The sequence below is a fragment of the Sus scrofa genome, chromosome 6 (assembly GCF_000003025.6).
Source record: "Sus scrofa isolate TJ Tabasco breed Duroc chromosome 6, Sscrofa11.1, whole genome shotgun sequence".
NCBI lineage: Eukaryota > Metazoa > Chordata > Mammalia > Artiodactyla > Suidae > Sus > Sus scrofa.
Window position 1 is genome coordinate 164,717,973 of NC_010448.4, and position 24,442 is coordinate 164,742,414.

Sequence of the window (24,442 nt, forward strand, 5' to 3'; positions counted from 1 at the left end):
AGCCAAAGCTCACATGCCCAGAGCACCAGGTGACTGTGACGCAGATGCTGATGATGGCAGGAGTGCCAAAGAGACCCATGAAACCATATTCCACATCCCTTGACCTCAGCAGTGGTGACCAGGGAGTTGTCCTTAGAAACCCATTGTCTTGTGCATTTCTGATTTAGGGCAATTTTTTCCTTATGTCTCTTATATTCCAAACACACACACGCAGTTAAACGAAGAAACAGATCTCAGCGAAGGAACCAGACTGAAAGCCATCCGTCTATCATGCGGAGTGGGTGAGTGCCTGGTTATAGCCACCAATCCCAAGGCAGTTTCTGTTGTGCACACTGTGTCACAAAGGCTGGAATGTGCATTTCTGCTACGTTTTAGAAAGATGGACACTTATAGGAGATAAATGGAGGGTCTACAAGCAAGTACATGTTCACCACGTGTTTGCTGAATGAATGAAAGCACTCTGGAACACATGCATGCTAAGCATTTATAGACACGTGTTTCCATTGCCGTGCCCTTGAGGTGATTGTTTAGGCAGCTGCCAGGGAGAGGCCACAGCCCGGGCTGTCGGGAGCCCTACTCTCCGCAGAGCTACTTCCCAGAGCCCTGGCCCAGCGACGTCAGGCGGAGGTGGATGCCGGTCTTGGAGCACAGGGTCAGCTGCGGCATCGGGATGGGTGGCCTTGAGGGATCCGGGGCGAACTCAAAACGGAGCAAGCTGAGGGCTGCGACCACCTTCATTTCTTTCATGGCAAACGCTGCCCGATGCAGTTCCTGTGGCAAGCAGCACAAAGTGACATCAGGCTGTGGGTTGCCAGGGGGATGAAATGCAGTGCTCTCAGTGGCCAATGGAAAGCAGTAACGACTGGGGGGTAATTAGCTGATCAGTTGATTGATCTGGGCTTCAGAAACAGATCTTGGGAACATGGTGAGGGTCCCAGACCAGGGAGATTCTCACTGCGGGGTGTGGCCTAGGGGTTTCTCTTGGAATGACTCACACACCCCACCTGCCAGGGACAGGAATATACTAAGGGCAACAAGAAGGTCCCTGCAATTTCCGCTGCCTCAGGGTTGCCAGACACCTAGCACGGTCCCCCGAGTCCAGAGTTCCCCAGACAATGCCTCCCCCCAGGGTCCGCCATCCTGAGCCCCCCCGCCGTCCAGAGGACCAGGGATGCTGGGCTCTCTTTACCTGGGCCCAGCAGAGAAGGGAAGGAAGGCAAAGGGGTGGCGTCCAGCCATATTCTCCAAGGAAAAGCGCAGGGGGTCGAAGACCTGAGGGGACAAGACTTGCTTAAATGCCTGCCAGGCCCTGGGGGAGGCTGACCCCACAGCCACCCACCCTATCTGACCCCTGGGGCCAGGAACGGCATACCTCCGGGTCAGGCCACACGGCACTGTTTCTGTGAAGGGCGTAGATATGGAGAGAGATGAGGCTGCCTGCGGACAGAGCAGAGGCCTGGTGACCAGGGGGCCCTGGGACATCTTTTGGCCCTCGTTAACATCTTTTCCATCTTGCCGCTAGGAAGCTCAGGCCCAAATGTGGCCCAGGATGTCGTGCAACATCTTAGGGCAGAGCCTCAAACTCTAGGGTCCCCCCCACCCCCGGTCTTCATCTTTCATTTGTTTCTACACTTTACTGAACAAGCGGCCTGTAAGTTGCTGAGATGGAATATGAAGTGAACATAAAAATACGTAGGTATTTCAACTCCCTGCCTCTAGGCCGTGTTCATATTGTTCCCCAACCTGGAAGGACAGCCAGGGCCACCTCCTCACAGGGCCGGAATCTTCCAGCATCTCCCTACCTGGGCACCAGCCCCTGCCTGAGCACTGCCAGTGACAGAGAGTTCGTGACCACCCTCAGCACATCAAAATACTTTTCACCATCATCACACGTACTTCCTGCAGCCCCACCCCTGGACATAGCATCTAACACAGACATTTGCAAGATGGAAAAAGAAAATAAAGAAAGAATGAATGAACCCACCCCACCACGAGGCAGGACAAGCAAGGGCTCATACACACTTTCTGCTTTCCATTCACTGACTCTCAAGGGAAGTCACTATTCATAATATTATGCTATCAGGAGTAACAGCAAACATGCATTGGGTGCTTCCTAGGTGCAGTTAAACACTCCTTACAAAGCTACCGCGTACAGCTGTACAGGTTGTACACAGCACAAGTGAATGATGCCTCCTGAAGTTGTTCAGGGCACACCCTGTGTGGTGGTGAGTATTGTCTCTTTAATCCTAACAACAGCCTCATAAGGCAGGGACTCTTCTGGCCCGCATTTTACAGAAGACAGAGAGCAGAGGTTAGAGGTGGAGAGATTTATCCAGACCTTGTGGAGCTGGGATCAGAATGCAGGGCTCTTTCCCACTGATGCAAAGGCACAGACCATCCACAAGGACTCCAGTCTACCCCCAACCCTGCCCCATCCCACCTGCAGGCAGAGAGCGACCATCCACAAAGCTGACAGGCTCACTCAGCTGGCGGTACACCTGCGGCACCGGCGGATAGAGGCGGAAGCTCTCCCTGATGCACATGGTCAGGTAGGTCATCTTCCCCAGATCCTCCCTGCCGGCAACAAACAAGGCTTTTCTGGGATGGGGAGCAACAGGGTCCCGCAGCGAGGAGGCCCAGCCCCGAGTCCCCCTCTTCACCACCTCCGCACACCGGAGTCAGAGAGCCAGGGTGCTCCGAGTGTCCTGGACACGGGGTGGCCACTCAGACCCAGGGATTTTAGCTGCGCCTTTCTGCATCCCTGCCTCATCTTCACTGCTAGGCGAAGGTCCCTGCTTCACAGCCGTGCCCCTGGGGTAGGGCGGGGGGGGGGGTTGCGCACCGGACCATCAAAGACAAGGTCACTCCTGTCTCTCGGAGCTCCGAGAAGCCCCACGAGGGACAGATCTTTAGGTTCTGCTTAACTTCCCCTGTGGAGCTGGAATGGAAAGGACTGCGGGCTGATATGTATTGGTCGAATGAAATAAGAAATGCATAAACAGGAGTTCCCGTCATGGCACGGAGGAAATGACTCTGACTAGGAACCATGAGGTTGTGGGTTCGAGCCCTGGCTTCGCTCAGTGGGTCAAGGATCCAGCGTTGCCGTGAGCTGTGGTGTAGGTCGCAGATGTAGCGTGGATCCTACGTTGCTGCGGCTGTGGGGTATGCCGGCAGCTACAGCTCCGATTCGACCCCTAGCCTGGGAACCTCCTTATGCCATGGGTGCAGCCCTAAAAAGACACAATACCAACACAAAAAAAAAAAAAGAAAAGGAAAGAAAAAAGCGAAAAGAAATGCATAAACAATGACAGACTCCGTTGCGGGGTGGAAATGTGTACATGTCGGCATCACGGTCTAATTAAATGATGCCTCCTAAAGTTTTTAACATCTTTTCCATTTTGCTACTAGGAAGCTCAGGCCCAGATGTGGCCCAGTGATACTGTGCAACATCTTAGGACAGAGCCTCAAACTCTAGGGTCCCCCCACCCCCGGTCTTCATCTTTCATTTGTTTCTACACTTTACTGAACAAGTGGCCTGTAAGTTGCTGAGATGGAATATGAAGTGAACATAAAAATACGTAGGTATTTCAACTCCCTGCCTCTAGGCCGTGTTCGTATTGTTCCCCAACCTGGAAGGCCACCTCTCGCCCTTTGTTTGTTTGAGTTGCACACCCCCTTTGAAAGCCAATTCAGGCTCCACCCTTTTCGGTTTTGTTTGGTTTGGGGACCAAGGCTTGCTGTGGGATCTCATCTCCCAGACCCGGGATTGAACCCCCGGCCAACAGTGGTGAACGCACCCAGTCCTAACCACGAGACCACCCGGAAACTCCCAGGCCCCACCCCTTTGGGTTCCTCTGCCCTCAACATGGGGCCACACAATCTTACTCCATCCTGTGGTTTTCTCTAGCTTTTTGGTTCTGTGAGTTTTTCTTTCTAAAAACTCCTCCAGAGCAGAGACTTGGCTCCCCCTCGTCTACCCCACACACCTGTAACAGCACCCGGCACATGGCCAGCCGCCCTGGGAAGTTTCCAACCTCCGACACCCTTCAAAATCCCAAACCCTTCAAATCCCAGATCCCGGAATTCTAAGTTAGTCTCTTTCATGAATCTAAAGTTTCTCCCCTCGACTGAGCATCTTGTGTGCCCAGCCCCATGCGGGAGGTGGCACAGGTGCCCGGAGAGAAAGGAGACAAGATTCAAAGGCCCGAGAGGAGGAGGCAGGACTAGAGGGGGTGAGGGCAGAGATGGGAGAGGAGCCCATGGGAGGTTGCCAAATATAATTCTGCAGAGAGAGGCTAGCATCAGTGTTGTATTAATGAGTTCAAGCTTGAACCAAGAAATAGGAAACTGTGGAACGTTTTTAAGTGATTGGCTCGGGGGTGGGCTGTTGTTTTTGACCACATCCGAGGAATGCAGAATTTCCAGGGCCAGGAATGGAACACAGGCCACAGCAGGGACAACACCTGAATCTTAATGCACTGCGCCACCAGGGAATTCCTGATATAATTTTGGAAACAACTTTTTCTCCTTCATCAGAGGAGTCTGGAGGCTGCACCAGGCCATCCAAAGGCAGGTGGGAGGAAATCGGTGTCCCTGGCTACCCCAGCTCTGTTCCAAATCTTTTGTCTCCCAGAGCTCCCTGTTCTGTCCGGGAACCCAGGCGGGTAGTCAGGTTCTGCCAGCAGAGTGAGCCAGCCAGCAAGAGGTCAGCCTCCTGCGCCAGGCTTCTCCAGGTGACCCACATCTGAAAAGGCTCCCCTGTGAAGAAAGGGCTCAGGGGTGTGTCCACACACGGTCCCCCAGAAGCCGCAGCACAAAGGGAAATGGCCACCACTCTTGCCTGGTTTCGGGCTGGCCCTGTGTCATCCTGAATGACACCAGACAGCGCTCCGTAGAGCCCCTCCCTGGGACTGGGAAGGAGGACACAGAGGGCTCACCCACAGCCTCACTCACCCCTGGATGGAGTCCCGGTCCCCAAGAATCTCGCGGATCTCCTCCCGACAACGATGCTGGTGCTCAGGGTTCAGGGCCATGCAGTAGAGAAACCAGGAGATGCCTCTGGTGGTGGTGTCATGGCCTCCAAACATGAACGTGTCCACCTCGGCCCGGAGGTCTGCATCTGACAGTTTGACCCTATCTTCATCCTGGGACAGGAAGGCACAATGGGACAGCCCAAGGCATCTGAGGCCAGTCCCAACCAGAACTCATAACAGCTGTCATCCAACAAAGGTTGGAAGACGGGAGGGCGAGAAAGCGCCTTTTCAGACTAAGGGTTGGGACCTTCCCCCAGACTCCTATCTGTTCTCCCAAGTCCAACTTGGATGCCTCCTACTCCAGAAAACCTTTCTTTTTTTTCTTTTCTTTTTGGCCGGGTCCACTGCATGCAGAAGTTCCCAGGCCAGAGATGGAGCCCATGCCACAGCAGTGACCCGAGCCACAGCAGTGACAACGCCGGATCCTTGACCCATTAGGCCACCATCGAACTCCCCAGAAGCCTCCTTTGATCCTTCTGGCCAAGTGACCCGTGGCTTCATCCAGCCCTGCCAATTCTGCTCATTTGCTAACAGAGAATGCCACCTGGATGACGAAGAGATGTCTGTCAAAGTCCGCCTCCTGTCTCCTCCACGAGGCTGTGAACATCCGGAGGGCAGGGCCAGGGCTTTCTCATCTTCTGCACCCCTAGCAGGGGAACTGACCCAGGGTGGCACTCAGTGAGTGTGTCGGGTGAGTGATTAAAGGACCAAGTGAATGAGCGAATGAATGGATGAAGAAGTCAAGGTATAAAGTCTGGATTCAAAGATGCTGAGATGCTTCAGAGTCTTCGAAGTCTGGAATTGGTCTGCAGGCTTTCTGGCATGGACCCAGCCTCCCTGCCACTGCATCTCAACCTAGCACCAGGGCCGGCTGCACCCAGCACCTCCCTACCTCTGAGCCTTTGCTGATCATGGGACATGGAAGAGGTCACAGTTGCCAGAGAAGGAGGAAGACAATGCACAACAGCCACAACAGCCCCTGCTGCTGTCCCATGAGCCCTGCCCCAGGAGCAGAAGGTCTGAAGACTGCTCTGGGCTGAGTTCCCAGGCAGAGATGGGTGACTGTGCACTCACCTGGGCTCCCAGGAGAATGTCCAGGAAGTCCAGGTGCCTCCGGCTCTGGATCCTCTCCTGCTCTTCCTTATCCTGCAGGGCTGCCTTCCGTTCCCTGATGACCTGGTCTGGGCCAGGAGCACAGGATGTCACCCCCCACCCCCGCCCAGGGACCCACCCAGGGACTCTCTGACAAATGGGGAACAGAGGTCTTGCCACGGGAGGGGTCCCCAGAGGCCCAGAGAGTCTAGACCACAGTCTAGGCTTCCTGTGGCTGGGCCATGCGGGAAAGGCCCACCTGTGTGGTCATGCGCCACCCGGCAGGCCCGCAGGAAACGGCGGCCATGCGGGGTAAGCCAGTAGATGAAGTCGTTGTGGTACTGGAAGGAGCTGAGGCGCTGCTGCATCAGCAGCGTGAGATCTCTGACCGCCAGGTGGTAGGCATTGTCGCTGCGCGATGGAGGGAAGGACATGCTCAGACCCTCGCCCACAGCAGAGACCCCACGCGTGGCTCCGTTGCAGACCCAGTCCCAACCACAGCGCTCTCTGCCCGTCCTCTCCCCGCCATCAAGCCTCCCAGCGCAGCCGTGGGAGGAATTCTCCCCCGTGCATCTGGCATTGTCACTGCGGCAGCTTGGGTCGCTGCTGTGGCACGGGTTCGATCCCTGGCCCCGGGAACGTCCACGTGCCACAGGCACAGCCAAAAAAAATAAAGCCATGGGAAAGGCCCAGCTCCTCCCAACTGGGGCTCCCTAGGGCTGGACCCTGTCTCCTCTGAGACCAGGGCCCGGGAGTTCTGCCACCTTTCCCCTCCGAACTGGCCTGAGGAGACAGTGGTCAGCCCAGAGTGCCCCCTGACCTGTAGTTCAGGCCGCTGGTTCCTTTGCCAAAGGTGCATTTCATGAGCAATTCCAGTGCCATGTGGCCCACGTCATGATAGATGTCAAAGCTCTTGTCCTCTCGAGCCTTTTCCTCCCACTTGTCCTGGAGCCAGAGATGGCAGGTGATGTGGGGGTGTGGCCAGCAGGGCTGCCTTCCGTTCCCTGATGACCTGGTCTGGGCCAGGAGCACAGGATGTACCCCCCCCAGGGAGGGTGTGGCCAGCAGGGCTGGGTGCCCCACCCCACCCCGCCCTCCGGGACCCATCAGCTCCCCTTCCCCATCCACCCCCAGTCCCTGGCCTGGTCCCCATCCTGCTATTATGGGGGCCTTGAGGGGAAGGGGCTTCAGGCTCAGAGGGCAGAACCAGGAGGCATGGCACCCACACACATTTTTCCCAGCCAGGGCAGCCGTGTGGAAGGGAAGAGGAGGCCCAAGAAATCGTGAACTCCCCCACACAGTCTGTGTGTAAGTCAGGCCTGCAGTGGTGCCAGGGAGGAGGGTCTTGCAAAGGGAAAGACTAGCCTGGGCAACCTCTGGGGATTATCTGGCCCTGAGACTCCGAAACTGACCCCTGACCCCAGGCATCCCTTTTAGAGATGAGTCGCTCTCGACATTACTGAGGCCAGGAATGTGGAGACTCTTCGGGGATGTGAAAGACCTTCTTAATATTCTCAAATACAAGCAGCCCTCAAATCTGCTGCAGTAGGAGTTTTACTGAGGTCTCTCAGAGGCCCTTCCATCTGGGAAAAGGGACGGCTGGGTCTTGTGGTGGAGACAAGGGCTGGGGCTGCCTGGCTGCATGGAGCCTCAGCACCTAGTCAGCACCCAGCCCACAGCAGGTGTCAGGCAGAACAAGGCCTCGGGACCTCAGCAATTCTCCTCACTGCCCTCCTCCAGGGGAAACTGGAGGAGGGGAGGGGCTATCCTGCAGCACAGCCTCCAGGAGTCTGGCACAGGGAGCTCACTCACCAGCATGACGCGTGCAGAATTGGCCATCACTGCCACATAGGGCTTCAGCACATCATGGTGGAAGCCAGGTGTGAGCAGCTTGCGATGCTGAAACCACTTGGGCCCATGAAGGACCAGCAAGCCTTTCCCTGGGGAAGGGATAAGAGAGAGAGCACCCATTAGTTCACACAATCCTGCCCCGCCCCTGGCAGCCTGGGGCCAAGCACATGCCACCCCACCCCATCCCAACCCCATCCTCCCTGCCCAGTCTCTCATCCCCACCCAGCTCTGCCTACTAGCCACCCCGCCTCACAGCCTCTGCTGACACCAGCCTGGGTCCTGCCACCACTCCTTTCTTCAGGCTCTTGCCCCAACCAGCACCACCCATAAAATCGAGAATCACTTCTAGTGCCACCTCCTCGACTGACACATTGTCCAGAGCCTTTGCCTGCCTGTCCAGGGGGAAAAGGGCACCCTTTCGGGAGAAGGTGCCTGAGCCCCACCACCCCATCAGCCAGTGCTCTCCTGCCTCCTCCTCTATTTCCCACTAAGCAGCTGCGCTTAGGATGCGCAGTTGGGGGCAGGGGGTCTGCTGGATGGAAAAGCTGAGCAGGCCCTGGGAAGGAAGGGACAGAGCAGGGAGAGGTCCTGCCCACCCGGCACCAAAGCAGGGAAGGCAGGTGTCCACTCACCAATCCACTGGAGGAAGAAGTCGTACAAATCCGAGGCTTTAGGGTCTGCAAGAGAAAGAGAAGCTTGGGTCAGGAGGGGACTGAAGGCTTTCTGGAGGGAGCTAGGTGATAAATAGGGTATCTCAGATGCCTAGATGTACGGTGAAGATGCGAGACCCCTCCACACATAGCGCCCGGGGCCCTCCGCTCTCAGGAGGTCCCACCTCTCCCGGGAGCCCTCACCTCCTCGGCTGTACACAGCTTTGGCATATTCAGGCTCATAGATGTTCAGGAAGCCAAGGAATGGTCCCAACCAGAGTGGGTGGGCATGGGGGAACTGATGAGCCCAGGACACCATCTTGTCCAGACTCCCTGTCTGCTGGATCTGAAAAGACAACAGAAGGTCAGGCCACTCAGGAAGCCAGCATCACCAGCCCGGCGCAAGGGCCCTGGGCAGGGAAGAGAGGGGGCTTCCCAGGAAGACCCAGGGTACATCCCCCCTCCTCCCGCACCCCTCTCCCAGCCAGCCACCCTCATGCACACCTCTAGGCTCAGTCCCCTCCCCAGTGTCATGGCTCAAAGTCCAAGCCACACTCTTATGGCCCCTGAGTTAGCTCAGCAACCCCAAAGGGGCCACCTGCTTCCATCTTCTGCCTGCCACCAATCCCCTATCGACACAGAAAGCCAGAAAGAGGTTTCTTCTCCGCATCAAAGTTTTTCATTAGAAAGAGAATTCCAGCGTATGGTGCAATATGGAAACCACCTCAACTCCACCCCCGTTAAGTCACGGAACACGTTTTTATTGAGGACCTACTGTGTGCAGGGTACGGTCTAGATGTCTCAGAGGAATGAGATAAACATGGTCTTGTCCTTTCATTCTATGGCAGGAAGATTGACAATAGACAAGTAAACAACAGTCACAGATAGAAGGGAGTATAAAGAAGGCAACATACCCAGTACTGGGAGAGAGATTAGCAGGGGGACCGGCTTAAAGAGAGTGACCCAGGATGGTCTCTTGCTGGAGAGCACGTTCAAGGTGAAACTGGAAGGATGAGAAGGATCTGACCTTGTGAAAAGTAAGGGAATAGCACTGCAGGTCGAGGGAACAGCAAGCACAGAGTGTCTGGAGCAGGAAAAATCAGGTCTTCCAGGAGCTTCCACATGGTGGGACAGCAGCCTTAGCCGAGGTTGGAGAAATCAGCCGGAGGGTGGTGTGTGCTCTTTGGAAGTTTTTCAAGCCACATCCACTCGCCTTGGGGTGCTTTATGTAAACGAGGCATATGGGAAATACTTTTCCAAACCCTGCCTTTTTTCATTTAACTTAGCTTGTCCTTCTTTTCAAACTAACGCATTTAACTCTGCCTCACTATTTTTAACAGCTGCCTAGTGTTCCACCGTAGGGATGTTCCATTATATGTTTATGTATTTTTCCCTATTTCGAGGGAGCCTTTTAGAGATACGCTTAAAACACTTCACTGGCCTGCCATGGGGCTCACAAGAAATCTGAGTACCATCGTTTGGGAGGAGGCATATCAAGAGCGAATCTTCATTAAACACCTGCTATGTACCAGGCCTTCTTCTAAGCACCTTCTACCTTTTTTTAATTCTTTTTTGGCCACACCCTCAGCAGGTGGAAGTTCCCAGGCCAGGAATTGGAGCAGTAACATCGGATCCTCAACCCACCGCACGGTAAGGGAACTCCCGAGCCCCTGATGTCTTGACTCATCCAATCCTCACAACAACTCTTCCCACTTTAGAGATCTGAAGTTGCTTCCAAAGAACTCAGAGCTTGCGAGGGAGCCGGGGTGTGAACGAAGGAGGGTTGGCTCCATGACCTCACAATCTTTGGAGCCTGCCAGACCTGGGTTCGAAGATTGATTTCCCCTGTTACTCAGATGCCTGCTAGAATCTCACACTGGATCCTGCACAAGGGAAGCCCTCGCCTAGAGGTTCGCTCCCCCTCAAACCTATCTGTCCGCTGCCTCTCCTGCCACATCCTCCTCCCTGATGCCCTCCAGTTGCACTAAAGAATGGTCTCTGCACGTGCCCTGAGAGTCTACCTGTGGGTAAAAGATTAACCAAACCTTGTCCCCTGCCACATGGAAGGCTGACCTCAGGTCACACCCTCCAACTGTTCTCCTGGAAACCTGACAGCCGTAGAACCCCTACTGTCTTGCTAGACAGCATGGCTGTGACCAAAATGAACCCTGGTTGGTAAATAACATTGGACAGAGAGAACCATGACACCTGATGGGGACAGCACGCCTTGGGCTCCCCTGAGTGTGGTGACTCTTGTGATGCGCATGGCCCTGGCAGGAACCTTGGGGCTTAGTGGACACAGGGTTTCCGTGGGACTTGGAGATTCTAAAACAAGGTGGAGGAGTTCCCTGGGGGCTCAGCTGGTTAAGGATCTGATGGTGCCACTGCTGTGGCCTGTGGTTTGATCCCTGGCCAGGAAACTTCCACATGTCAAGATGCAGCCAATAAAATAAAATATAATAGGTGGGCCTACACCCACAAGGTGGAGCTGGCCTCCCTGCCCCTGGCCAGCCCCCGGGGAGAAGCTGTATGGCCAATGCCTGTGTGTCGCCTTGCTGGCCAGCTGCCCGTATCCTTGGAGTAGATGGACGCTAACCGTGCCTCTGGCAGCCTTGTGAGTCTGAAAGTTTAAAACCAAGATGACCTCCTGGGGGGCGGCATCACCTCTGTGCCTTTGCTTCTACGATTCCTTGCTCCTTGTCCACCCTAGACCCAACGCCCTTTGACCTCCTGCCTGCTCCTCTGAGGACGGAGCCTCTCTAACCCTCCGCCAACTGACATCTCCGCCTCCTCCAGCCCTCTGCAGCGCTGTGAGGACCTCACCCACATTCAGCCTTGTGCTATAATTGTTTGCATCTACGACCCCCCCAAAAAAATTAATAAAATTGACATTCATCGAACACACTGATCTAATCCTGCTACACAAATTCTTTTATTTAATCTGTGGAAAATTCTATAGGAGAGGCACCATCCTAATTCCCACTTCATAGATGAGGACAGGAAGCTCAGTCACATGGCTAGTTAGTGATGCAGCTGGGATTCACACCCCAGGACCCCTGACCTGACTCCGTCCATGGGCTGTGAGCTTCCCAAGGGCACAGGTCACATACGCGGCATGCCCAGGTCACCACAGACCTCAGCAGGGGGCCCCAGACACAGTGCACACTTGATAAACCACGTGCTGGATGAACGGAATGAATAAAGGAGATGACAAAGAAGGAAAACAAAAAAGGAGGGAGAAAACATGCAAAGCATCCAGTGAACCTCAACACAGATCACTCTGACAAGGAAGCAGCCCCAGGTCTCCCCCAGTCGAGGGAGTCAAAGAAGTGCCACCAGCAGCACTTCCTGTGCCGTCAAGAGCCTTGCAGATTTCTTTGTGTTTTTCCCAGCCGGCCCTCGCCTGCCTGCTCTGGCTACTGTCCAGATTCACTGCTCGTTTCCACATTCTGTCTCTCGACACAGGGAAGGGAAGGGGACAGATGTGTATTGAGAATCTTCTATGTGTCAGGAGTGAATTCATAGATTGCTTCATGTACCTAATGTGCAACGGACAATTGCTCTCCTCTTACAGATGAGGAAACTGAGGCTCAGAGATAGGAACTGACTTGCCCATCTTATAGGTTCGCAGTGCTCCCACTTGGGTTAGACCCTCACATTCTCTTCGGCGCACTGAAGCCTGTCAGGGTGGCTGTGTTCAGCTGTATAAACTGCGCACTGCACAATCCTAGGGTGTGTGGTTCATGTCGAGTTCTGGGCGAGTGCTGGCCCAGCTTTTCCTCCCTGTAAAGTTCCCTTCCATAGTCCTCACCCACTCAATAAAGCCGTATTTACCTTCCAGAAAACAGTCTTGAAGGACATAGGGCATCTGAAAATGGAGCCCCAGGAATTCTTGCCTAGCCCAAGCCCTTCTCCCAAGGGCCTGGGGAGTGGGCCTGGCTACTTTGGTCTCCAGCCATCCATGTGCACCTTCTCCGAGGTTCCTCTCCTTCCAAGCCACCACTAGAGTCCAGGGGAATCTCCCCTTAGAGCCCCTCCCTTTCTGCCTCTGAACTCACAATCCTGCGTCCTGCCTTGGGGTGTCATGAGAACCCTCACCGCCCTTGTAAACACAGTGTCCAAAAGGTTACAGGGGACCCACAGCACCTCCACCCATCAGTAGTAGGAAGCTGTCCCTCTGGTGTCACCGACCCCTTTCCTGCCTCCTTCCTATTTGGTGTCCCTGGAACTGCCCCCTGCCCCCCCACCCCCATGTCTCTTATTTTTCATCTGCCCTCCTGGATCTTACTTGCTAACTTCCTGATCACCATGGCTTCCCCCCTTCTCTCCATCCCTCTCAGGTCCAGGGACCCCAATTGACAGGGAACAGGGAGAGGCTTAAGTCACAAAGAAACCAGCCTTGGCGTTCCCTGGTGGCCTAGTCGTTAAGGATTTGGCAGCGTCACTGCCGTGGCATGGATTCAATCCATGGCCGGGGAAGTTTGCCTGCCCTGGTCAAAGCCAAAAAACAAACAAACGAAGAAACCAGACTCGCAGGATTTGGGGATTGGATCCTGGCTGATCTGGTTCATCTGAGCCCCACTCCCCTCATCAGTCATGAAAGCACCGCGTTGCAGCATCGGCACCTGGGACAGGAGACCCTGACCTCATGCTGACATGTTCAGAGCCTAAGCTAGCCCTGCTCCCCATGCCCACCTTTCTCCTACATGCCCTTGATCACCCAGGAACCTGGTAAGAGTAGGGATGGCCCTACCAGTGGAACCTGTTGCAAGGGCTGGTGCATCCTCTCTCTGGGGATCACATGGCTGCCTGGCCAGTTCCTCTGGGTCACACAGCCAGGGCCAAGGACTGTGTGTTCCACCTGCGTATTCAAGGCTAAAGACTTAGGAGTGCCTGCCAAGAAGAACCAACGAAGGCTGAGAAGCAGCAGCATCTCTGAAATAACCTTAAAAATTGGTACAGGGAAGAAATGGATTCAATTTGCACAAACTGGGGATTCAACTATGAGGTCGAGCACTTAGTCTGCTCCTCAAAAAATTCTCTTTCCTCAACTGACCCCTCCATGCCTCTGCTTCTTGCTCCCAGCAAATTACGCTTGCTATACTTCCCAGAGAAAATAGATGCTATCAGATAAGAAATCTGTTAAATTTAGCCACCAGACCTGAAAAACCACCTGCCCTGCTGCCAGCTTCCCTCCTGTCTTGACTCCAACCCTCACTTCAGGAGCCATCAATCAGCCCCTCTCTTTCCTGTCTTACCAGCTCCATCCCATCTGCATTTAAATCATGCCCAAGTCACTCCCACAGGCAAAAGCAAACAAAATCTCTGGAGGTTCTCCTCCCTCAAGCTAACATTTCATTTCCTTCTTCCTTTCGTAATCTAACCTCTCAAAGAGCTGCCTCCACTTCCTCCTGCCTCTGCCCCCTCCTCTCCAGCATGGCTTTTGCTGAGCACCCTCCTTGGGGGTCAGCCCAGAGGCCTTCCAGCTGCTAGCACATGGAAGACTCCCCCCTCTTTCTTGAACTCTCTCCTGGATGCCCTCCCACCTCTCCTGATACCCCCTCTCTCAGCAGTTCCTCACCCATCATTAACCAAAGACCTAGGCTCCCACATACAGCCCTTGGCCTCTTCCCACACTGCACCTTTTTCCAGTAGGTTCTGGCATATTCCCATGGGGTCCTTTCCCTATCTACCTGACAGTGGTTCCTCAATCAACAGCTCATCCCAGCTTACCTGAGCTCCTGAGCTCCAGAAACATGACCACCTACCCCCAGACGTCTCTGTAGGACTAACTCCAGGCCTCTCAAACCCAGCATTCCCACAAGTGAACACAGCTTGTTTGCCCCCGACACCTGCCCCCCCCCCTTCAGGACCTAGGTAGGGAACCACCACGCTGATACCAGCCAGAAATGTGGGAACGACTTTTCCCCCGTGATACAGAGTGATCCTGAGGGGATGCCTCGTGGAAGCTGCCCCTCTCCTCTGCAGATCCACCAGCTGATTTTACACTGGAATCAGCAAGCCAGAACTAAGAGAGCCGAATGGAGCAGTGCCCCGGGGAAGGTCCTGCCACAGAAACACTCCAGATTCAGAATCCGAGGCTCCTGTGTCCAGACACGACAGCTGCTGCAAGCCCCCAAGCCTCCCTCCTCTTCCTGGGTCTCGGGTCCCCACGCTTCTACACTCAGACCTAGAAATTGATGCCTCCAGGCTCCAACCCAGTCCTGTGGCTCAAGGGGGCTTTTTCTCTTTAGGTGACTTTGCCGAATTCTGCTGTGATCCGGCTAGGTTGATACCACAGTCTAACCAAGCCTCCAGTGCAATCCTATGCCCCCCTTTTCCTAGTGCATGTAGGGGATCTCACTGACACCCTCACAGCTGGCTTAATGCCCCCCTCTCCCGTGCCCATGATGCCAAGACAGACTGCTCGGCCCCTCCCTCACTTCTCTCTGTCCCACGAGCTCACTCCGTCAGCGTCTGCCTACACCGTGGCCTCAGCGCTCACCCTGCTCTCCTTGTCTCCAATTTAATCTCTGGCAGTCTAGTCTTCAAAGCCAAAGAGATCTTCTTACCACGCAAACCTGAGCTTGTGGCTCCCTTGCATGAATCCCTTGCCTGGCTCCCCTATGTGCTCAGAATAAAGGAAAACCTTGTGACCCGGTTTGCAAGGTCCCACCTGATCAGCCCCTCTCACTCCAGCCTCCACCTCCCCACTCCCCCACCCCTATCACCCCTCCAGAGATGCAGAGCTACGGACACAGACACACATGAGACCTTGGGGAGCAAATAGTTCGTGAACAAATTCATTTCTTAAACACTCAGGGCTCTTCCCATCCTCTCCCTTTGCACAGGGGGCATCTTCCTTTTCTTCCACACTTATGCAGCCTGCTGCGTCTGGGCTCATCCCAGCGCCCCCTCCTGAGCCTAAGGACCTGGAACCTGGTGTTGCCTTTTCTGTCTCCACCACAGACGGGGTTCCTCGACGGCCCACGCTCGTCTTGTTTCTTCCTCCTCTGGCCTCAGCACAGGGCAAGACCCAGAGGAACTGATGAGACGACTCTAGGTGCTTGGAAACAGAGGGACCTTATCTAGCTCCCAAAGACTAGGTTGATTTGGGAGGAAGGAAGAGGATGAAGAAAGCCTGGATGTATTTGGCAGCAAGCATCCCTCTACAATGATTGAACACCTGATACCTACCTGCCCACCTATACTCCATCTCTGTTGATCCTCTTCTAACCCAGCAAGGTAAAAAGGCTTTGCGCCACCCTACTGACAAGGAGAGTGAAAGCCCATGATCCATGTGTGCTGAGTGGAAATGAGCCAGAGCTCCAGTCAGGGCTCTTCACTGCCCTGCACCAGCCAAGGGAACTGTCCCAGCAATGGACAGGGTCCGGGAAGTGGGCTTTATCGTCTCAAGGCATCACATTTCCTGGACTCGGAGTTGCCATTCTCCCTTCCTTCCAACGCAGGTCAGAGTCGTGACTCCCTCCCAGGGGCCCCCACCTCAGCCCAACAATCTGACCGAGCACCTACCCTATGCAAGGTCCTCCCTGGGCCCCAGAGTGGAATGAGACAGACCCTGGAAGAATAGGACATGACCCCGCCTCAAGGTGACACGTTCTGGAGTTCCTGTCGTGGAGCAGTGGTCAACGAATCCGACTAGGCACCATGAGGTTGCGGGTTCAATCCCTGGCCTTGCTCAGTGGGTTAGGGATCTGGTGTTGCCGTGAGCTGTGGTGTAGGTTGCAGACTCGGCTTGGATCGTGTGTTGGATCCCGCGTTGCTGTGGCTGTGGTGTAGGCTGTTGGCTACAGCTCCCTTTCGACCCCTAGCCTGGGAACCTCCATATGCCATGGGTGCGGCCCTAGGAAAGGCAAAAAGACAAAAAAAAAAAAAAAAAAAAAAAAAAAGTGACACGTTCTAAGAACTGAGAAGCATGACAGGTAGAGGACAGGTGGTAGCTGGAGACCAAGAAGGGAGAAGTTAACCCTGATGGAAGTTCATCCCCACCCCTGGGCCCTCTTCCACCCCCAGCTCTCCTCCTTCCTTTCTCCCTACTTCCATCACCTCTCGGTCTGGGAGTCAAACTTGCAGTTACTCGGTATGAGTGAAAAGGCACAAGTCCTGGGCCCAGCCTTGACTCAGCCCCTGAGTTTCTGTATGGACATTGGCAAACACCTCGCCCTTCCTGAACCTCAATGTCCTCTTTTTATTTTTTTTTAGTCTTTTTGCCTTTTCTTTTCTTTTCTTTTTTTTTTTTTTTTTTTGGCTTTTTGCCTTTTTGCCTTTTCTAGGGCCGCTCCTGCAGCATATGGAGGTTCGCAGGCTAGGGGTCCAATCAGAGCTGTAGCCGCCAGCCTACACCACTCCCACAGCAACGTGGGATCTGAGCCACGTCTGCGACCTGCACCACAGTTCACAGCAACGCCAGATCCTTAATCCACCAACCGAGGCCAGGGATCAAACCCACAACCTCATGGTTCCCATTCAGACTCGTTAACCACTGAGCCACAATGGGAACTCCTCAATTTCCTCATCTTTGCATTAGGAAAAATAATCCCTACCAGGCCCTTTCCGTTCCTCAGGGTCAGGTGTGGATATGACTCTGGGCAGAGGTGCCAAGCCCTGGAGGCATGCGGGGCCAAGGGGTCTGCGATCGTTCCCCAGGAAACCTTTGTTGTGCCCGAGGGTAACGACCCCTCCAGGTCTTGCCCACCCTTCCCGGTGCCAAGGCCCTTCGGATACTTGTGTTAGAGCCAGGAAGACCGAGCTAAGCAGTGTTCCAGGGCCTCCACGCACACTTGAGGTGCAGGCAGGAGCACTGGGGGGAAAGAGAGCATCCAGCTCTGCTCTGGGGGTAGGAACCACGGTCTCTGTCCTAAGGGAGCCCACAGGCTGATGGCAAATCCCACTTTGATGGAGGCAAGAAGAAGTGGAGGGGGCACCAGAGGAAAGGGATTGAAGGTCTCCCTAAGTAGCTCTCAGACCTGCGTTAGGGTCAGACCTCAACCTTCCCAGGAAGGGACCTCTCTGCTCTCTGCACAGCCTCCACAGGCACCACCTGGCCCCTCCACTGCCTTCTCCAGCGCCCGGTCTCCTCTCTCGACACCCAGCCCTGCTATTCCAACACTCACTGTCCGTTCATCCAGATCATCTGTTCATCAGACCCATCCTGCGCAGGCTTTCTACTGGACCCTGAGGGACAGGGAAGAATCAGAGCACATCTCCATCCTCCAGGGTCCAGGGCAAGGGCATAAGATGAACAAGTAGAAAACAACAACCCTATGGGACAGGAGTGGAAATACAAAACCAGGGGCTGGTGCAAACTGCTGACGAGGCACCCCAGCAGCCTGGGGGTAGGGAAGGCTCTGGGGTCTGTTTCGCCTCCAGACAGTAAGAAGCTCCTTGAGAGCAGAACCTTTTGGTCTGATTCACCTCCCAGACCCGTCCTGTCCTTTCCTGAGTGTCTCCAGGATGCGGGTAGGTGGCCAGGCCATCGTGAGAGGGTAGCTATTAGGAGGGGCAAAAATAAGCCTGGGCAGTCCTCACCCAGGGGTCACTCATGCAAGAAAGGCGATCCCTAGCCTGTGAATGGGGAAAGTGTTCTCAGGAGGTATGATTCCTCTCTCTGAGTCTCCCTCTCTGGGAGCTATGCCTAAGTTTCCAAAGCTGGTTGCAGATCAAAACATGTGGAGTATGTTTTTTTATAAGTCAGACTCCCGGTTCTCATAGGTCAGTTAGGATCTTCGGGGACTGGGAGCCAAGAACCTGCTTCTCCCAGTTGATTCCACTGCAGCTGTCCCTGGCCCTGTGTTCAGAAAACTCTGGTCTGAATCCCCATAGAGGTGGGGAGCTAAGAGGCGTCCCTGACAATGGGCACTAAAGTGGTCCCCATTGGAGTTCCCGTCGTGGCGCAGTGGTTAGCGAATCCGACTAGGAACCATGAGGTTGCGGGTTCGGTCCCTGGCCTTGCTCAGTGGGTTAACGATCCGGCGTTGCCGTGAGCTGTGGTGTAGGTCGCAGACGCGGTTCGGATCCCGCATTGCTGTGGCTCTGGTGTAGGCTGGCGGCTACAGCTCCGATTCAACCCCTAGCCTGGGAACCTCCATATGCCGTGGGAGCGGCCCAAAGAAATAGCAAAACGACAAAAAATAAAATAAAATAAAATAAAGTGGTCCCCACTATCTGAAGCTAACCAGGAAGGACAAGTCAGAATCAGAACTCAGGAAGATGCCCGGCTCCCCAGCCAGCCCATAGGTTGGCAGGGAGAACCTTCCCTCTGGGGGTCACCAACCGACGAAGCCCTCTTAGAGGTCTCTCAGGTGAGAGCACACACCTCTACTTCCACGTTCATCGTCTGCCCTAAAAAAAAGGGAGTCTTTACACTGCGCAGAACAAAACATGCTGATTACGCTCTGAAGGGCATTGCCCGATTGTATCAGACCAGCCAGGCATTTCTGTCCATGCTATCGCCTAGTCCTTAGCAGAGCTCTGTCAACCTTGGGCCTCACAACGTTGGGGCAGAGTCTGGGGCCTGCTTGGGACCCCACTTGGAAGTGCCCCCGAGCCCTGACCCCCACCTGAGGCCAGCTGGGAACGCAGGAGAGAAGAGGAGAACCAGGGGCAAAGATAGCTGGAAACTACAGCTCCAGGGATCCCCTTTCCGCCACCCAAGCACAGGGTCTTACTCCAGGGCCCCCAGGGGTTTAGGTCAGGTTCCCTGAAGGAAAGGGGGCCACTTACCTCAAGGGCATGCCCGAAAATCCAGTGGGTGGGGGGCCCTGGGAATTTGTCCATAGCCCTGGCCAGCATCTGCCTCCGCAGCAGCAGGGAAGTGAGCTTGAGGACGCCCAAGGCCAAGATCAGCCCCAAAGCCCACAGGCTCAGGTGGGAGAGACTCAGGGAGAGCAAAGCAGGCACCATGGCTGGAGTCGCAGTCACCCAGGCTCCGCCTGCCTCCTGCTGCTCCTGAGCTCCTTTGTACTAGCAGGATCCCTGCCAGCTCTGGATCCAGCCACACCCTGCAATCAGCAGGGGCCCAGGCTGCGCCTTGCTCCTCAGGGCAGAGATGACAGCTCCCAAATTCACAGAAAACAGAGGAGGCAGCCTGGCTGCCTTCTCCCAAAACTCAACTGAAGAAAAACCAGGTTCAGAGAAACCAGGTGATGAGTTTCCCCCTCTGGTACTTTAAAGGAGCAAACAGAAGGCAATTCGTGGTGTATTCACAGCCGACAATGACCGCCTTCTTTCATAAACTATCTTGGATGTTCCAGATACTTTCTACACACACTATCTTATTTAATCCAAACAAGGAGAACATAGGTACCGGCTTTCTGTACCCATTTTCCAGATAATGAAACTGAGGCTCAGCTTGCCTGTGCTTTCTAATAAGAGAGTTTCCACTGTCCCCTTCAGCATGGGCTGCTGGGTGGCTTGCAGTTATGCCAGGCTCATGATGTTTTGAGTCATGTTTCCTGAGGCACCATAGTTCTAGCCCCAGAATGGACATCCTGGGTCAAAAAAGGTCAACTCCATCCCCAAGACCATAGTACAGGCTTGAAGTTGCTTGACTTGAACCTTACATTCAGGGTAGTGAGGAGAGATCATCAAATTCAATCCCTCTTGGACAGATGGAGGGAGCCGCCTCGGCCCAGGGAGGGCTTGGATTTGTCCAGAGTCTCACAGAAGGAGGCAGCCAACCTTCCTTCCCCAGCCCAGGGCTCATGGAGGAATCTGAAATGCAATTGGCTTCGTTAGTGCTCCCTCCCATACGAGGGAGCAAGAAATATCTGGTTACAGTGAAGGACACAACTTGGAAGAAAAGAAAGCAATGCGAAGTATTGTGAAGCAGAAACCACAAGGACGAGCACGTCAGAACCCTGCAATGTCAAGAGCAAGGTTAACATGGAGGATTAATGAAAGAGCACATTGTGTTCTATGTTGCAAGCCACGGAGGGGGTGAGGAGAAAGGGTGGTCAGAGGTGTGTTCCAGGAAGACCTCCGTGTGTGTGTGTGTGTGTGTGTGTGTGTGTGTTGTGTGTTGTGTGAGGTGGCTCCGAGCTGGCCCGGTGTGGAAGAGGCCCGGAGCCCAGGTTGCCAGTCAGGAAGAGGACATCAGAAGGAGGCCCAGCAGGGTGGATTCTGATTATGGCCTTAGAGGTGCTGCAAGCCCCCTCCTGCTGGAAAAACATGACCCCGCACTCATGGTCTATTTATTTGTCCCACACGGTCTGTCCACTCTCTGGCTGCAATCTGGCTGCCACGCACACCTCTAGAGCCAAAGGTAAGGTCACCATGTTGCCGGAATCAGAGACTGGACAGCAGTCAATTTTCAGGTCCTGATTCTACCACTGCTCCTGGGCCTACCTGGGCCGTGTGACTTGAGGAAGACCGAAGGTGCCTCCTTGGAGTGCCCACCTGCTCTGCCCTCAAAGGCCCAGCAGGAAGTGTCCACGGCAAAGGAAAGCTTGGCGATAAGGCCCAACCCAGCAGAATGTGTGTGAAGGAGACGGAGACCGTGAGCCTCTGCCTTTATCGCAAATGCTTTCTCGTAGCTCTTCTCCTCCCCACCCGAGACAGAGAGCCAGCCTTCTGACTTGGTCTACACCTCTTCTTGGAGTTGTTTGCCTTTTCCCTTGCAGTAGTGGTTTGATCAAGAGCGCTTGTCTTGGAGTTCCCCTCGTGGCTCAGTGGTTAACGAACCCTACTAGAATCCACGAGGACTCAGGTTCAGTCCCAGGCCTCATTCAGTGGGTTAAGGATCTGGCGTTGCCGTGAGCTGTGGTGTAGGTCGAAGATGCAGCTTGGATCTGGCATGGCTGTGGCTGTGGTGTGGACCGGTGGCTACAGCTCCTAATCGACCCCCAGTCGGGGAAACCTCCGCATGCCACGGGTGCACCCCTCAAAAGCAAAAAAAAAAAATTTTTAAAGACAAAAAATAATAATCAATATGCCACTGAGGCATATTCAGGGGTGGCCTTCCCTGGGCCCTAACATAACCACTGAGGAACTGGAGCTAGTGAGTAAATGAAACTATCTGCTCAGTATTTTGGAGAAACCCAAACTGAGACCTAGGTCTAGGTGACTCATGGTTTTGTGATCAAGTGGTTATGTGGTAGCCTGGGGTGACAGGGGTCAGAGGGCAAGGGGTGGGGCCTACATGTTGATGCTAAATATAGGTCTCATCCCGTCTGATTGCCTTGATTATTGCAGTGGACCCTGCGTCAATGGTCAGTTCTACCAGCCCAGGCCCAGGAAGCTATGTAGCTGGGCAACCCTTTGTAAATTCCGTTGCCCAGGTACCAAGTAAAGAGATATGGGTATTTCTCAATTGCTTCAGAACCCATAGGGGGGAGTTGTGTGCTTGGCACATCAGGAAAAATCTCCATCTGGCATTGTCTTTTTCTCTCACCCTTCCTTCTCTTCTTTCCTCCTTTTCCCATTCCTTTTCCAACAGAGATGGTGACTCAGCACTTTTTCTGACCCACTCCCCCTAGGGCACAGCTAGACCTGCGGGCAGTGTAACTTCAGACAAACAGGACTTCTGTTCCCCTCTGGAGGAACCCAGGCAGAAAGACGTATTTCCCCAGAAGGCTGGAAAATTACAGTCCTTCCCTCAGGCCCTGGCCACCTCTATCCCAGCTGGTATCTCCCAGGCACACGGGTTTCTAATAGTTTCTACCTTCCGAGCTCTGGGTGGGGCCATCAGGAAGAGGCCAAACCCTTACCTAGGCATTTAGGACACAGCCCCATTGAGCCTCGCCGGCCTCACTCCCCACCTCCTCATCAGACACACTAGCTGCCTGGGATAGCCAGGGGCTTCATAAGAGCACCAGCTTGGGTTTCTGACTGGCCTGAGATGCATGTCCAACCCTGGGTAATTTTCTTAACCTCTCTGAATCTCAATTTGCTAGTCTGTAAAACAGTAGTTATAATAGGATCCACCGCCGAAGGTTGTTTGAAGGACTAGATGAAATGATACATATAAAGCCCGCGCCTCCCACATTGAGTGCTCAGAACATTTAAGCTCAGTAGTCTTGTATTTGCTTTTGGGTGGATGGTAACCAACAAAAGAAGACAACCTCTCTCCTGGCACCACGCAGCAGCCATGGCAGTGGCCAAAAGGGGCTGGTCTCTAGAGCTTCTGGTGGTAGTTATGGTGTCCTCCTGGCTCTGAAACTGACACTATTAACAGCCTGAACCTAACCAGAACATAGATTGAGACTTGAACCCTGGTGCCAGGACTCGAACCCAGCCCAAACCCATTGGGACTTGAACCCATGGTTTTAAATTAGAATCACTCACCCTGTGTCTGAACTCACTGAGGTTCGGGTTCTTCAGTTCTCTGCGCAGAAGGAATTCGGCGAGAGGCAAAGTGATGGGCAAGAAATAGATTTATTAAAACAGGAAGGTTGTGAGAGATGCAAGCGGGCGGGCAAGGAAGCTCTCCCCGGAAGATCCAGGTGGCTACAGTTTTATCCTCCAAGGGGAGTGGTGATTGGAAAAGCCCGCCTCTTCCTTTCTGGAAGTAGCAGCTCCTCCTTGGAGTCTGGTAAGGCATGTATTCAAATCAGCAGCAGGGCCGTCCTCAAACTCTTGCCCTTGGTCTGAACCAGAATGCAGGCCTCATCCCATTCCCACCCAACTACCTGAGGCAATTCTTGCACTTCCACTAGTTGAGCAAGCCTGCCTTGTGCTGATGGCTTTTTTTTCTTTTTTTCTTTTTTTCAGTCTTTTTGCCTTTCCTAGGGCTGCTCCCACAGCATATGGAGGTTCCCAGACTAGGGGTCCAATCAGAGCTGTAGCCACCGGCCTGTACCACAGCCACAGCAACACGGGATCCAACACGGGATCCGAGCGCGTCTGCAACCTACACCACAGCTCACAGCAACTCCGGATCCTTAACCCACTGAGCAAGGCCAGGGATCGAACCTGCAACCTCAAGGTTCCTAGTCAGATTCGTTAACCACGGAGCCACGAGGGGAACCCCCTGATGGCTTTTTTGAGCAGTTTATTTATTCACAGCAACCTCCCAACATCTGCGGTCCTTTATTGGGACTTTGATAACTACGTGTGCCTACTCCATCCCCGTCAGCTCCAGCTCCAGATAATCAGAAGTAGTCTTTGACCCCAGCAAGCTCCCGGGAATTTCCTGAGATGGTCACAGTAGCAGAAAGGCAAGGGAGGAGCAAGGAGCCTTCTCAGAGACTAGGGAGATGGGAAATCCAGCCATTTCACTGGAATATCAAGAGGGACTATAGGGAGTTCCCATCATGGCTCAGTGAAAATGAACCTGACCAACATCCATTAGGAAACAGGTTTGATCTCCGGCCTCACTCAGTGGATTAAGCATCCGGCTTTGCCGAGAGCTGACGTATAGGTTGCAGACGAGGCTCAGATCCTGCATCACTGTGACCATGGCATAGGCTGGCACGATTCTACCCCTAGCCCGGGAACTTCCATATGCCGTGGTGTGGCCCTAAAAAGACAAAGTGGGGGTTGAACCTAAAGAAAGCAGTACCACTACCATTTTGGCAAGGGTCCGAGGTCCATCTCCTGGTCCTTCTCTAATTCTCTAGTCTGCCCAGAGGGTACAACCTGGAGCCAAAGAGGAAAAGCAAGCCTCCAGCTTCAACAAAGCAATGGGGAGGCCAAGACTGTGGAGAGGTGAGGACGCGGTCTGAGCCAGCAAGGATTCCCAGGGCCGACTCCGTAGGCCGACAGCAGGCTGAGTCACGGCAGAGTCTGGTAGTGAGGCAGAATTTTAACTCAGGTCGTCAGTGGAGGAGCAAGGGCTTGGAAGCAGTCTTCCATGTG

General features: G+C 54.1%; 1 protein-coding gene across 1 annotated transcript; it reads right to left on the reverse strand.

Moving 5' to 3' along the window:
• On the reverse strand, positions 421-19,721 carry LOC100523909 (cytochrome P450 4B1). The gene is given in 13 exon segments (XM_003128017.4): positions 421-755; positions 758-771; positions 1,190-1,272; positions 1,373-1,437; positions 2,441-2,574; positions 4,954-5,144; positions 6,108-6,214; positions 6,385-6,536; positions 6,946-7,070; positions 7,938-8,065; positions 8,609-8,653; positions 8,831-8,972; positions 19,370-19,721. Coding segments are annotated over 13 exon segments (1,533 nt in total). The 5' UTR covers positions 19,550-19,721; the 3' UTR covers positions 421-588.